At 31.8% G+C, this 17187-nt stretch overlaps 1 protein-coding gene across 1 annotated transcript; it reads right to left on the reverse strand.

Moving 5' to 3' along the window:
* Nucleotides 1-7333: 7333 nt before the first annotated feature.
* Nucleotides 7334-13034, reverse strand: LOC131951820 (endonuclease/exonuclease/phosphatase family domain-containing protein 1). The gene is made up of 9 exons (XM_059314222.1): nucleotides 12940-13034; nucleotides 11648-12637; nucleotides 11331-11382; nucleotides 10998-11105; nucleotides 10226-10354; nucleotides 9428-9566; nucleotides 9024-9077; nucleotides 8651-8791; nucleotides 7334-7868 (listed from the first exon to the last, which is right to left on the reverse strand). Exons 2-9 carry the CDS (start codon nucleotides 12565-12567, stop codon nucleotides 7681-7683), a joined length of 1731 nt encoding a protein of 576 aa, XP_059170205.1. The 5' UTR covers nucleotides 12568-12637; nucleotides 12940-13034; the 3' UTR covers nucleotides 7334-7680.
* Nucleotides 13035-17187: the final 4153 nt, after the last annotated feature.

A 17187-nucleotide genomic window follows, 5' to 3' on the forward strand; every position in this document is an offset into this window, starting at 1 on the left:
AACAACAACTTTCAAGGCACTTTAGCATTCAGGTGATTTCAAAGTTTTGATACTTCTTTTACTTTAGATCTTCATATTTAAAAAGAATGAGGTAAATGAAAGTTAAATATGGACCATGCATAAATTCATTTTTTAAAATTATTAACCTGAAGTTTTTATATGTTATCTGATTCATGCAATGTTTGACTATATTTATTCATTTTATTTAATGAGGTCTAATGTTTAACACTGAAGTGCATTTCATTTCCTAGAAATTACCTATGCATTATTTGATTAATTTTGATACAAATTGTTTCAGTTCATTTAGCTAGAGCAGGGGTCTCCAAACTTTTCAGTCCAAGGGCCGCATTAACTATCAAATTTCAGTTCGGGGGCCAGTTTCTTCCAGACATGTCGTGATTTTTCTGGGAAAATATCCTCAGCCATCACCAACAAACGTTTTTTCCTTGGACAAAAAGATCTCTGCGGGCCGGATAAGAGGACTTGGCGGGCCGCATCATGCCCGCGGGCCGTAGTTTGGAGACCCCTGAGCTACAGCAAGTGTTAAGAAGTGTTAAGAATGATAAAGTGACACCAACAGCAGTTTAAAATGTTAAATGATTATATTAAATGTTAAATTGATGTTACTGGAAATGTGTAATGTGGTTAATATAATTTATATTTTAAAACTTGATTGATGAAAAAATTGATGTGGTTTCAACCAATTTTTTTAGAAATGACATTTACGTGTTTAATAATTCATTAAATCTTTCTATTTGTAAAACTGAGAATGTTAAATGACATAAAAATTGACGTGGTGTTTAAGCATGCGAGACTATTCCTATTGCTGTTCTTCTGAAGCATGCAAAGCTTTCATCATTCTTTGAATCAATGTTTAAATTTTTACAAAATAATGGGTTCACATCATTGTCATTTAACCATCCCAAAATAAAAAAAACAACTTTTTATTATAAAACATCTTATATATATGGCTGTGCATATCAATTTTTATTTCATCTATAGTATACTGATCTAAGTCTTGTTTAATGCAAATTTTTTTTTATACCTATCTAAGATTAAGGTTTCTAGCTTTTGTTATAGACATACAAATAATTTCAACTCAATACAAATTTTTAGAATTTCTACACTTGTTAATAAAAATGTGCTAAAATTGTTATTCTCTCTCTGTCACGCACCCCCCCTCCCCTCCGATCAAACTTATTATTTATTGGTCACACATTGACCCTTTTAGCCTTAAATCCACCAAAGAAGAGTAAGGGGTTTTAAAATAATTGATTTAAAATACCTCAACGTTTTACCTTATTAGACTCATAAAATCCCAATCAGTAGAAGTTGCCAGAAAACATTTTTTTTACTTTAAAATGGTTTGTAATTAAATATAAAAATTAATTAATCACAGTACACTTAGAATATTTAAAAAATTAGATTTACAATAAAAACAAAGAAAAAAGAAGAGACTGATTGTAGGGCTGAAAGGGTTAAATAATGTGCAGACTCCACATCTCTGGCTTATATAATTCATGATCTCTAAACTTGTTAAACATAATTCTCAGTATTATTGATGTCATCCATTTGTCTTTGCAGTACACAAATCTTGAATGTACAAAAAAGATTAAATAATTTTAATTTAATATGTGATAAAATAAAGGAGATAAGTTTATCTACTATTAAAAAAATGTAAAATCTGATTGTAATTAGGTTAGTTAAAACTTTTGATTTATAAAAGTATAGTATTTAGTTATAAGTAATTAACTTGGTGAAAATCATTAGAAGACCTCATTTGTAACATATTAATTTTTTTTTCTATTTTACTGTGGTCACATTGTGTTCTTAAATTTAAAATCATGTCTCAGATTTTGAGCATGCAATTTCTAAATGATTAAAAAAATATGAGAATAATTTTCCTTTTGTATAAAAAAGTCAAATACCAGATATTTTTAATTGAGAATAAACCTGTGAAAATTTAAAGCACTTTTTTTTATGTTATTTGAATTATACTAGTAGACCTTTGTATTTTTCTGTCGACAATTATTAAATATGGGAGGTAATATATTGTAGCTATAAATGATCTTTGTTTACAAGAAATGGGTTTATGAATTGCTGCTAAGTAAAGGCTGATTGAATGATAATTTGTTTTTAAATTTGATAATTGTAGCTATACATTATGTCCCCTTTTTTTGTTTAGAACATTGAATACAATTTTTATTGAATTTTTGTACGTTAAAGTAATAAAATTTATGTAAATGCAATAATTTTATTTAAATTTTATCCTGTGATACTTTTTTATTGAACATTTTGTTAACACATTTTAAAGCTCATTCAATGCCCATAGGTTTAAATTATTATTTATAGTTATGCTTAACAGTAAAATCCAGTATAAAACAAAATAAATTTGTTTTGTTTCATACATTTTAAGAATTTAAATATTTAAGAATATTTTTGCATTTATTTACTTTGAAAAATCTTACATTAATATAAATTTAACTGAATTTGTTTTCTCTTGTTTTTTTTTTTAAATTACAGGATATGTAATTTTGTTTGAATTTAGTATGTAAAGTGACAGCTGGTCACACAAAGTAGAACAAATATGTACATATTAAATCTTTCTCTCTTGTTAATGTTTTGTTTTTAAAAATAAACAGTTTACTTACAAAATAATGTCTGTTGGAGTCTGCTAAAACATTTGTGTTTTAATAAAGAATGTTGTGTTTTTTTTCTAGGTTAAATCTAAGAAAAACCTAGTTTATTTGACTTAATTTATTTTTTTTAACCAATTATTTAAAGGCAATATCGTTCAATGGAAAGATTAAGAGATTTTCTGTTACTGAGACTTCAACATAAACATTTTTAGCCAGTATAACTCAAGCTATTGCTACTTCCCTGACCTGATTCAGGTACTGTACAAAACTTGTGTGCAAGAAACAGCATAGATCTGACAGCTCAGAAGTCCTACAGATTCAAGACATTAGGGGTGAAAGTTCAGCTATCCCTTCTGCTTATTTATACAATTAAGATGTTTAAAAAGTTTGTAACAGTGTGCTCAACAATTTACAGAAATTCACCACCCAGTATACACAATACAAATTTTTATAAACCTATATGGATCTGAACCTTAAAAAATGTGTTAGATGAATCCAGTAATGTATTTAAATAGAACTCAATTTTATTTTAGGGAAAAAAAATCTAATAAACCCTCATAAATTTAATTCTCATTTTCACCTTTGATTTTTTAAATTTTAAAATCAAAGGACAAGATTAAAGCACACACTGATGCAAACTTCTAAAAATATAACCTGCTTTTTATTAATATATGTTTCAGGACTTATAAGCATCCTTTTAAAAACAAACAAAATACAAGTTTGATTTTTTTTTTAAAAACTTTATTTCTTTAAAAGTGTAACAGTGTAAGGTAAGGCACTGTATAGAAATGCATATCAAAACATTAACATTATAGTTGAACACAAATTTAAATTCTACAACATTACTAGCATTCATAGAGTTACTTTAAACAGGAATCACAAGTATAGCTAAAAGATATACTGCATTTAAAAAAAAATATCTGGCCTGAATTTTTGAACATTTAAAATTCATATCAATAAAATTAAGTCAATATAAAATAAATTTTGTTGTTGATTAGGCCTTTTTAGTTATTGAAACTATTGTTCCTTCAACATGAGGTTATGTCATTTCTAGGAATACTAAACTAGAACAATAAGAGAAGCACTTTGTATTTCTAACGAGTTACACAAATAGCAGCCGTTATTCTAGTAGACCACAAAAATAGAGAAAATATCTTAAATTTTCAATATGAAAATTATCTGGAATATTTTTGACTGGCTAATTGTTACTTTAAAAACACATTTTTATTGTTCATCTGCGTGAAGAATTTAGTTATAACTAATTCTTTGTTATTTCAAATAAATAAAAATGATAGTTTAATGCAATTATAGGTTGAAACACTTATTTAGCAAAAAGAAGCTGTCAAAAAAAATTATATAAATTTATAATTTTATATTTGATTATTTGAAAAGTATATTTGATTTTCAATAGAAGCTATTTATCAAATTATTAGAGATAATCTATTGTGTTATGTATAGAAATATATGCAACATAAATCAGTAAACTACAAAATTAAAATCCCACTTTTTAAATGTCATAATTATTAATACAGGTATTGCAAAAACATTTTCCCCATACATATTAATGTTTAAAAAAAAGATACTCATCTCGTTAAATTTAAAAACAATAAAAACTTATTTATATGTCCACACATGAAGGGATGATTGAATACAGGATTGTAAGTAAAACAAAAAACAAGGCAAGATTTGGTACTAATTTGTAAGGCTTATATAACCAATTAACTAAACATGCTTATTTATTAAAACAAGGTGACTAGATAAAAAACTTCCAGCTTTTTACGAACAGCACAAATATTTCAATTAATTTGTACAGAAAACCTAATTTTTTTAAAGGCATCCAAACAATTTTTAATGAAATGTTTTAAAGTGTAAAAATTAACAAAATGAGAATCAGTTTTACCCTGACTATAAAACATTTTAAAGCTTAAGATAGAAACCAACTGATATTTTAAAATCAGAGCTGAAAAACATGTTAATCCATTAAAAATAATTCAATTAATTATTATGCGTGTATCATCACTTTTGGATATTATTTCGTTAAATTAATTAACATCTTTATAAAAATGAACAGCACCATAAAATTATTTTTTATTTCAACTAGCCAGAATATATTATAAATAAAAAAATATACATCTGCCGAATTGCCCAGACATATGAAATAAATAATCAACATCTAATCATGGAAAGATGAGGTAGAATTGCACAGAATATTGGATTTACTGATTGTTTAAATTTTAAAAAGTGTAAATCATTTAAAAATTTGTATTTTACACCTCCCACGATAAAAACACAAGCTTTTGAGATCAATCATTAAAATAATTTAAAATTTAAAGTGATTAAATGTTTATTTTTGCGTAATTTTAGATTTTATTCTTATTTTCATATGCTCAGCTGCTAAAACAATTTGTTGGATTGAAGGATAGAAAAATCACTTACACATCATCCACTGCTAGGCTTTCTATTGACAATCAAAACTTTATCATTAGCACATTAACTCACATAATAAAAATATTAAGACAATGTGTGTACATTGACAAAGCCAATCTCTATATATAATTCTCTTCTGGGAGACACTAGAAAACAAGCTGTAAGTGCGCTCCCTACCACCCCCACCCCTACATGGTCTGGTGATCTGTGTTCACGCTAAATGTTTACAAGCAGAGCCGGGTTTAGTGACGACTATTAGGGGCAGATAATTTAGTTTGAAACGATTTTAAATGTGGGGGGGGGGGGGGGGGGGGAAACTAAGTGGAGTTTAATTTAACGGAGAGGGGGGGGTGGTGGTGGTGGGTGTTATTGTCCTTAACGAGCTACTTATAGTGTTTTAAAAAAATATTTTCAGTGTCAGCGTTGGTAGTGTCGAATTCACAAATTATGAATTACTGAAAAGTAGAAAAAATAACAACTAAATAGCGGCGTATGATATGCAGCGGGTCGGCTCGTCTATCATATTTCTTGTCTGTAGTTTAGCAATAAAAATGATTAGTTTAGTGCCTGATGATGAACAAATAAAATTATTTTATTACAGAAGTAAGATAATGGCTACAAGCTTCTAACAACTTTAAACTAGCAGGTATGACAAAGCCAATCTCTCGTATTTCTTGTATGTAGTTTAGGAATAAAAATGTTTAGTTTAGAGCCTGGTGATGAACAAATTACATTATTTTACGAAAGAAATAAGAGAATGTCTACAATCTTCAAGTTTAAATTTTACAAGCTACAAATTTAAACTAGCAGGTATGACAAAGCCAATCTCTCATATTTCTTGTCTGTAGTTTAGCAATAAAAATGATAATTTTAGTGCCTGGTGATGAACAGATTTAAAAATTATGACAGGATGACTGCAAGCCTTTAACTAATTCAAACTAGCAGATATTTCTAAAGGAAGCAGAGCACCATACAAGGAAAGTTAGAAAAATAGCTTTACATAAAGCTAAACTTAAAGACTAAAATAATTATATAGAAAATTAACTTTCATTAATAATCTGCTTGGATTTAGAATTACATTGTATTACACGGCATATTATGCAAATAATAATTTAAAAAGTTCCTTTTAGAACTGGTGACCAAAAGGGCAGATGACAGAGATCATTGGCTAGTCTGACCTGGTTGAAGGGATCATAGTCAGAACTCCTGATTAGCCATCTTTACTTTCCAAGACTTGAGAGAGTAACCTGAGTTGGGTGGACTCTGGGGACTTTTACTGGTTTGAGCCAGGTAGACAAACTCAAGGCATTCAAGTCAGCAAACGTTACCCTTGGACCAAATTATGCAAATGTTTTGCGTTTAATTATTAAGCTTATGTGTAAAAGTGCCAAGTCAAAAATATATACATGAAGAAGAGAAACTGTATGGTTTCTTCATACAGCACTGTTAGTCTGACAAAAACAATATTGCATATCAACTTTTTAAACTAAATGTACACAAACAATAGTCTTCTTACATTATGTATACACCAACATATCAAAATATTAGAAGCAAAGGTCAATTTGCTAATACATAGAAATAATACATAGAAAAAACAACATGAACTGATCAAGGATGTCTTGTACTACAGATAAAACTAGGTTAGAAAGAACTACATTTTTGCATGTATGTATACACCAATGTATCAAAATAAAGAAGCAAAGGTCAGTTTGCTAATACATAAGATTTAGCATAGAAAAAACAACATGAACTGATCAAGGATATCTTGTACTACAGATAAAACTGGGTTAGAAAGAACTACATTTTTGCATGTCGTTACATAGGACACAGTTCTTAAAATACAATTTCGTGTGATAGATTTTAGTCTGAACAGTGAATGTGCATATGGATTCAAACAACATAATATTTACAAGGTATCAAACACGTGTAAAAAAATACAACTAAAATGTCACCAGTAAAAAAATATTCTTGTTAAGTAATTTAGGTGACGTTTATTCTAACATTAGCTCACAGTTAGTTTTAATACACTACAAGCTACTGTCTTTTCAATGCTTTGCTAAATAAAAGCAAAAACATTACAATAATTAGTAAACAATTCTTTGATAAGAATATGTATATTTAGTGTTAAACATTGAGGTTTTGATGCCCTATCCTGCAAGTAATTTTAACTTTTGTTCTTTAAATATATATATATATATATATATATATATATATATATATATATATATATATATATATATATATATATATATTTTTTTTTTATAAAATAAAGCTCATTGAAACATAAGCTAAATAAATAGCAAGGTTAATTATATATAACTAGGATTCTCAGATTATATACACATGCAGAGTTTTCAAAATAATCTACTTTCTGTATATAGTATTCCTTCAATTAAAAACACACCAGTGTTGTGCTACATTTGCAAATTTATATACAAAATAATTGCATTGTTCTGAATATCCTTCAACAAAAATATTAACCTTAATATAATCCTTTGCCAATATCACTTCAAATATTGCTTTTTATGTGCCTACTTAAAGCTAAGAATATTATAACAAAATTTTGTAACATGTTATTTTGGTAATTCATGGTTCGACAAAAAAGTCGTGCCTTTCATTTTGAAATGGCCGAAACATTTATTTTAAGTTCGTCGTCCTTGCTAGGCAGATTTCCTTTATCCAGGTCTTTGTCTGCATACAGCTGAGTATATACTGGACAGTGGTCACTAACCACACCACCCCATGACCACCCGTTGGGTATCCAGGTACTAGACAGACCCTCTCTGACCACACCACTCACACCTAGAGTGGGAAAAACATCATATTCATAACATAAGCTAATACATAAACGTAATAGATATCTTCTGTGCCAGGATTTATAAACATAATAGATATCTTCTGTGACAGGACTTATAAACGTAATAGATATCTTCTGTGACAGGATTTATAAACGTAATAGATATCTAGATAACATAGTAGGTCAACTGATCTTTAAGATGATCTGACAATCATTGAAAACACAAACAACTGGTAGAAACTTGTCACAAGGTTATCAGAGAAGACTGATAAAAGGAACAGTGCCAGGTAAAGTAAAATGAGGCAGGCTAAAGAAAATAGGAAGACATCAGAGAATTGGCAGGTTTTACATTGGAAGAAGCACAGAGGATAGTGGAGGACAGAGTGAGAATGGACGATCATAACCAAAAAGACATAAGTGGCACTAAACAGTACACAGATTACGAGACAGAAAAAGAGGAATAGATATAGAACTGATAGTGATCAAGATACCATTAAATCACATTATTTATATATATAAACACAAACTAAGAAAATGTTTTACATTAGCATTTAAAAAATCCAGCAAGAAACTCATGTTTTATCAGAAAAATCCTATCAAAAACATTCACAACTGAATTTTGAATGAATTAAAAAAAATATTACTTTTTAAAAATATACCAATGTATTGTATAAAGCTCTCTGAAACTATTAAAATACCAAGCTAAACAAATCAACAGCATAGCAACTTGCAAGATCTGTAATGTTTACTGTGCTGAGATTAAAAAGCATTCAAATGTAGGACCCACCTGTATAAACCTTCTGTGTTTGTTTACTAATCCAAATGTTATCATAATTTTTGCTCCCTGAAGCTTTGTTGTTGCTGATGTTTGTGAAGGTGTCAGCTGGGATACAGTTGACATAGTCCAGCTGCTGTAGATCTTCATAGGCTGAAAAGAGTGAAAATGTATTAACAACAAGAAAAGGAATATCAGAACCTGCTTCTGGTGTGAACCAGTCAATGCAGTAAAGCTGCTTGTATAGCAGAATTAACATTTATTTTCTGTCACTGTATTTTTTTAAATCGCAACCCCACTAACATTAAGACAAAAAAAAAAACAACAAATTATGAGAATAAGGCAAGCAGAGTAAGACATTATAAAATGTTAGAATCATACTCACCATTAGCCTCAGGGCCTAGGTTGAAATCACCAACTATTATGATATCCTCCTCACCTATTTGAGAAAAAATTTATGATTACAAATATACAAAAATAATCATTGTCTACTGATGATGTCAAGGGATATTCGTTAAATATGGATGTGCTGTATGGTAAAAAGAAATATACAGGCATTAGTGTTAGTTTTAATAATTAATTTTTCAAATTATAAATTTTCATACCACTTTGTAATACTGTTCGCCTTATGTCTTATTATATATTTAATATTAATAATAATGACAGTAAAACCCTTCATTTGATAATCAATTTTAAAAATAAATCTTCATACCACTCTATACCATTTGCCTGATTTCTAAGTACCTTATGATACAATCAATAATACAACCATAGAACCCTTCAACATACCTTTTAGCTTCTCCTTAATGGCTGTGATCATGTCGTCAATGCTCCCCACCTCCTTCTCAGTTTTGTCCATATCTTCTCCATGCAGCCCTGTAGCCTTCAGGTGGACACTGACCACCACACAGTCAAAAATACCTTTAATCTAGATAGATGAAACAGTAAAAGCAAACAAGGACATTTTCTAAATGTAACAAAAATAAGGGGACGGAGTAGTCTCGAGTTTGAATCCGGGTTCAAGTCAGGAGACCATCCCTGAGTGCACCCAACTCTGATGGGTAATTAACTCACGTTAGGGAAAGTAAAGGCAGCTGGGCATAGTGCTGACCACACTATCTCTTCATATGCCGAGGTCACAGAAACAAGTGAACTCTACATCACTTCTTGCCCTATAGATCGTCAGGTTTGAAAAGGGAAGTACTTTTCTTTAACAAAAATAAAGTATGTGTTCTTGTGAAGAAACATCAGAGAAAATGTTGTTTTTAAATTTTAAACTATTTTTAATAATTCAGAAACATGGTTTCATAGAAAATGAAATACAAGTATATAAAAATCAGACATCATTATATGATCAACTGATAATAAAAACAGGGTTTCTTAACAAAAGAGGTGAACAAAATCTATATTAAAAACACATCAGCGTATTATCGTTTTAAGATTGAATAGACAGCTTTAACTGTTTAAGTAAAAAAAAAAACTTAGTTTATTTATTAGTGTCAGTTAATGAGAAAATATAACTGGCATGACTGTTGCACACTTGCTACAATGGAAAAAAAAACAATGAATAAAATTGTCAACATTTACCTTGAATATCCCAACAAAAGGTGAACGAGTGAAAACCTTGTTTTTGCCCAAAGATTTTTCAATAAGACAAGATTTAATTAGTTCAATGCCTTGCGACTTGTCATAAAGGAATCCATTATACTCCATACTCTGTAGAATTTAAAAACGATTTTAAAAATTTTAAATTAAAAAAAAAAACAACTGAGCCACTATCTACTAAAATAAAATGTCATACATTTTTTTAACAAGTGACCATCACAGAATGATTGAGCACTAACAGGAAAATCTAAAGTGTGGTTCTGGGCTTGAATAATTCAATTAAACTCAGATAGATACCACTCTATAGTTCTTTATAGAGAATACAGGGCATAATGCTGGCTACAGTATAAGGAAAATCTAAAGACTGCATGTGAGCTTGAGTTTGTGGGATGTGACTAATTCAATTTAACTCAGATAGATACCACACTCTACTTAGGGAAAATACTTGGCATAGTACTGACTACACTATTCTTTTAATACAAGATTTTATAAACAGATCAAAGTAACAGATAATTAAACTATTTTTCATGCTCTCAATTGGTCATTAGATCTGAAAAAGTCCCATCAAAAGTCAGATATTGTGCAAAGTACAGAATCTCTACTTAGACTGAACCATATATAATTTTTTTTTAGCTGGTTAGATTTGAGTAACTCTATTCTATCAAAAGCCATGCTGATAAAAACCAAAGAGCTTATCTGCAATATTGATTACAACATTTTTTTGTTTGCTTAACGTATTTAACACTGTACTCACCTGGTGCATGCGACCAGTTGCCTCTGATACAACACAGTCCCACTGTCCTCTTCTGCCTTTCCATTTCTTCACATTGGGTAAAGTGGGTGAATTAAGCTCTTTACAAATCTGTAATTTGTTAAATTTAGTATTGGATTACCTTACTGAGTATGTTATGCAATACATTTAGCAGAAAAATGCAGATAAATTTAGAAAAAAAAAAGCTTGATCACGGATTACCTCAGCACACAAACATATCAAATCATTTAAAAAGAGAAAAGATTCTATAGGGGCCTATATAGTTTTGAAACATGTTGTTTAAGAAAATTATGTGCCAATAAAAGCAAAACTCACTTCAGTTAATGCCTTTTTGTCAGCTATTTCTTGAACTGCTAAAATACCAAACCTTGAAGAAAAAATAATAAAATCTGTTACTATTAAGATAACGGGATTCAAAGGGACGACTCGAAATATCATCCAAAATATTAAAAACCAGCTTAACAAAGAAAGATATTTAAATGAAAAGTTAGTTTATAGGGCCTATAGTTAATTTAATCATTGTTGAATTTGAGACTAATTAGACTTAAAATTGCTTATTATTAAAAGATCTAATGAATTACTACAAACAACTGACTTGTAACCTCAGTGATGAACAAATTTAGCGAGCTTACCCATTTTCCAGTATTGTCATGCACACAACATCTTTCACGCCAGGGTTACTTGCTTTCTCCGATGAAAATTTTTCTAAATTCCAAGAAGATAGCCTGAAAACATTTCTGTTGTTGTGTTTTAATGCCACCGCTTCAACACTAGGCCTATCTGGCACCTTGGCCAAAGGACCTAAAATTTCCAACAAATTCTCCAATGAAGATGTAGATCTTCTGATGTAATCCTCTGTTTTCTCTTTCACTGCTGCTTTGTTAGTCACACCATTAGTCGCAGGTTCAGCTGCTGTGGAAGTTTCCTGCTTGACTTCAAGCGTTAAAAATGACCGAATTACATCCAAATTGTTTGGCGCAATGCCTTTTATTTTCAAGAGGTCTTCAATGGACTTAAACAGGCCATGTTTTTCTCTGTATGCTACAATATTTTTAGCCATTGTCATGTCAATTCCTTTGACTTTTATAAGCGAAAAAACATTTGCAGAATTGACACTAACAATTAACTTAGACCCAGTTGTTCCATTTTGCTGTAAGGTTGTATTTCCGTTAACAGATTTCGGTTCAGGATCTGCTGTTGATGAAACGTATATGTCACCACGAATATGTGACAACTTTGCAGCTCCCACCCCTGAAGCCAAAGCCACATCCTCGATACATTTAAATCCACCAATATGATTTCTGTAGTCAATGATATTCCTGGCTGTGGCTCTGGATATGCCAGGAAGAGTCATCAGTTCCTCCTCAGTGGCCGAGTTGATGTTAACCAGGCTGTTCTCTATTTTTCTGTTAGGGTCATCAATAACTGATAAGTTAAAGGTTTCGCTAAGATTCCGGCTATGACCCTTCTTTTTCGGCGTGCTTGTTGTTGTGCTGATGTCCACGTCATTGTTTATGTGATGCGGAATGCAGCAGCTGTTCATTCCTCCCATTTTAAAATCTTAGTAGAGCAGTACTTGACTAATGGGTGTAATGCTAATGGTAGATGACAAGCTTTTCAATCTGGAAATGAAAACAAAATAGAGTTTAATAGAGGTAATATGGCTATATTAACTTAGAGGATATGCGCAGCTTAATAGACTCTGATATTATAGCCTAATAGTTAACAATTGTTAACATACAATAACAATAATTTAATTATGCCTACATGATTAAAAAAGTGAATAAACTTAAAACTATGAAAGACTAAGAAAGTTAGTCTAGCGACTGGTCTAATAGTAATAAATCAAAGTGTAGTAAAGTGTATTACATGGTAAATACTGAGAATACTAAATAGTAGTAAACAGTAATAGGCTATTACTTACTTAAAAGTAGATCTAGACTCTAGAAGAGATCTAGACTAGTCTAGATCAATTATTCGAGAAATCTAGATCCTAGAATCAGGACCTCTTTAAAAAAAAAAAAATAAAGAAGCTTGTAAAACTAAAAAGTAAAAGAAAATAAATTAAATATTAAATTAAAGTTCATTTCACTTTCACTTTTTTTTTTTATAGTCCTACATGATCAAACAGGTATTTTGTGTGAGTCCCGAATAGGGCTGACATTATTTTACGTAGACCTAGATAAATCTAGGATAGTAGAATTTATTTACTAAAAATAGTTTAACAAAATCAAGTCAAAGGAAGGGAGGAAGGCAATGGGTAGACCCAGTCACTACTGTAATAGTTATAATTAGCCAACTCCTACGTTTTTTAAAAGAGACCAAGGGCGCATAACTTTAAAATTCTTTTTAGTCGTCCGGTGTAGACTTATTTAAACAGAACACGAAAATTTAACATGAATTAATGTAAATGTGACAGTAACAATGCAAAAATCTGTCTTGATGTCAGCTATTTAGGCCTTGACTAGTTGTTGTTATGTTATGTATGACACGTTAAAATCTTCTCTCTTGAACTTCGTAGTTTTTAAAATGCTTTTAGAGCTGGTGTGTGCGTGTGTGAGCGGGGTTGGGGGGGGGGGGGGGGGTAATGTGTACATTTCCTTGTTACCGTTTAGCGATAGGGCAATACCTCGATTTTTGAGGAAATTGTTTGATTAAGTGATAATATTAGCTTATCATAGGAAATTATTAGATTATAAGGACAAAGTTTAGCGTAGAACTGTTGGACTGTTAGGGTTCTTCTTGTTCCCTTTGGCTGACCAGGGAGCATTTTGAAGTCTCTGGCAGTGGCAACGCGAGGCACGGGGGGGGGGGGGGGGGGAGGTGCGGACCGCAAATGGTGACACCATTTAGGGGGAGACACCATGGAAAAAAATTGCACAATATATTCAAGAAATATGCATTTTACCAATGCAGTTAATGAATAATTAGAGAAACTATGTTTAAATAACTGACTATAGATAAACATATTTACTACTAACTGTGCACATTTTACAACTGTCACCGGGAGGGGGAGGGGGTGACACCAAGTGCAAAATTTACATAGACAAAAAGGCTTTGTTGAGTATTTTGAATAACTGATAAGTCAATCAACCACCGGAGGGGGGAAAGGGGGGGGGGGGGGTAAACAAAAAAAATCTAATAATTTACGATGAAAACGGTGAGGGTGAAACCATCAGGTGCCGCACCGGGTGACACCCGACCTAGCGATGCCACTAGTCTCTGGTAGGATTTGGAGAAAAGTCTTATTAATCAGTTATATTTTAATCTAGATACTTTAAAAGAAGAAACTACATTGAAACAAAAGCTATATGTATAATGCATCTGTTCACTTTAGTCTCTTATTTTCTTAGTAACATGTTAGTTTTTTTTTAAATCGCAAGGAGCTAACCGATTTATTAGGGGTCGTCCACAAAAGACGCCACGCAAATTCAGCCGTTTTCTTCAACCCACGACTATCGTTAAACTTCATCACGAAAAACCAGACATCTGTGTTTCTTCTAGGTCAGGGGTCGGCAACCTGCGGCTCGCGAGCCGCATGCGGCTCTTTTGATATCAAGATGCGGCTCTCCAGCTCCTTGAACAATTACTAATAATACTAATAAAAAAATAAAATATTTGAAATTAAAAAAATGTTAGTGGCTCTTTAAAACCAGGGAAATTTTGAAAATTGTCACTTTTGGCTCTTCCGCCTCAAAAGGTTGCCGACCCCTGTTCTAGGTAGTTTTCTCGGGATAAGGTGGCACTTGAAATTTTCGGGGGGGGGGGGGGGGCGGACACTGTTAAAAGTATATATTTTCTATATAAATTTCATTTCGTTCGGGGGGGGGGGGGTAGACTTTCTTGGGGGGGGGGGGGTCCGCCCCCCGAAGAGATGCCTTGAAGAAACTCTGATGGCTATATTAATGGCCGAGCAAGTAAATGAATTGTAGTTGTTTTTTTTTTTTTCGTTGATTTTAACTATACTTGTCCATACATTTCCACCTCCAAAAGCATAATAAAAAACACAATTTAGCAAGTTTAGCATGGATGTTTCGTTTCGAGGTGGGGTGAATCCTAACACAATATATAATGTACATCACTCCGGCAGTGCCTCCCGTAGCAAGTTCAACGCACCGACCCAATAGAAACAAATAATAATTAAAGGGGGGAAAAGGCGGCATGGCATTGCACTGATCACACTATCCTTCCATATGCCGAGGTTTTAGCACAGCAAATGTGATATTACCTCTACTTCATTTTTCCCAAAGACACTTTGATCTGAATGGGTACTTTATTTTTTTGCATTGAGAGTATTTTTTAATTAAAATTTGTTTTTAAAAATGCCGATACAACCAGTGGCGGAACTAGAAAAAAAGGGCCACCCCGCAAAAACAATTTCTGGGCCCCCAGAATATATATATATATATATATATATATATATATATATATATATATATATATATATATATATATATATATATATATATATATATATATATATATATATATATATATACAAACACAGATTATGAACATAGGATACTCATTTTTGGCTTGATCGGGTTTCGAAAAAAATGCATTGTTTTTGGGTGTTTTTTTCCAATTAAAACAAATTACAACTTTTTTTTTTTTAATACAACTTACAACAATATGTGCGTGAGTGCATTAGTCTGTTTTGAAAATCTGTTATATTTTAAGTTTCCTGACAAATTAAAAACATTAAGCCAGTCAAAAAAATATAAATTGTGAAAGCTTTGTATGTGTAATGGTTTCTCGTGTTATGTTTATTTTATGTTTTTTTGGTATTTATGTTATTAAGTTTAAATACATTTCTTTTATATACTATGTCATTCTTTAGTATGTATTTTTTTATATAATAAACAAGAGAAGTAATTACTTTTTAATTTGTTCAGTACAAATCTATTAAAAGGAGCTTATAAGCACCCCTATTTAAATATTTAAAAAAAGGGAAATAATTCATGGAAGTGTTTTGAACGTTAGCCTATCTGTCACACTGTATTTTGTGGTTTAAAACAAAGAGAAAAAGAATTAACAAGAGCGTGGTATGGTGTCTATAGAATAAAGATAATCTAGCCGCAGCTACAGTATTCATTTACAAAACATCCATCAAGTCAAAAATGCAAGAACATTAAATTGTATTAACTAAAAAAATTGATTATGGTCGGCTGTGGGCCCCTAAATGGCGTGGCCCCCCCCCCCCCCCCCCGCATTGCGGGGTCTGGCGGCACTGTAGTTCCGCCCCTGGATACAACATGTTGTATGTAATCAGTTAAAAGAGCCATATTATTATAGATTAATTAAAATCATAATTGCGAAAAAGCTCCTTTTTATTTCAATGACGAAAGAGTTGCACCCAGCTTCAGCTCCGAAGCAACGGATCATCCAACACTACCCTACCCAGTGGCGTAGCGAGGTCGGGTGTCACCCGGTGCGGCACTTAATGGTGTCACCCCCCAGAGGCGTAGCTACCCTTCCCGGGGACAAACTTTCACCCCCCCTCGCTACGCCCCTGACCCTACCCACCCAATCGCGTTCCTTCATTAAAGTTGATCATTGTCTTGTATTAACATTTTGTATGTATTAGTATTGGATACATACAAGGTAAAACTACAAGCCCATTAACAATGGACACCAAAGAGTTTCTTTCCACCCCCCCCCCCCTCCCAGCACGTTTACACCCCCACCCCGAATTTATTTAGAAAATATATGTTTACTTTACCAGTGTAGTCACCCCACCCCCGAAAACGTACCCCACAACCTCCCCCACCCTCATCCCATGAAAGTTTTAAGTGCCACCCCCTCCCCCCTTTTCATCGCATGTTGCATCAAACATTTCAAGTAATTTCAAGTCATCAATTTTCATAGCGTCTTTATCTTGAGCCAATTAACAGAAACATAATTAGGTAGCTTATATGCATCGACAAAAGTAAAAAGAAATTAACAACTAAACTTTTAATACTAATAGAATCTACTACCCAATAGAATCTACTACCCAATAGAATCTACTACCCTCGCCACACTGCTCATCTAAAAATTGAAATTACAAGCAGGAAATACAGGAAGTAGTGAGACAACATAAAAAAAAAACCGAACGTAGAATTATTCCGAAATATTTAGACGAAAATGTGAATGTTTACTGTTTACTTGCATGATCAGATAAAATAAAACA

Source organism: Physella acuta, unplaced genomic scaffold (assembly GCF_028476545.2).
Source record: "Physella acuta isolate Inbredline_101_S28 unplaced genomic scaffold, ASM2847654v3 ptg000830l, whole genome shotgun sequence".
NCBI classification, from domain to species: Eukaryota; Metazoa; Mollusca; class Gastropoda; family Physidae; genus Physella; species Physella acuta.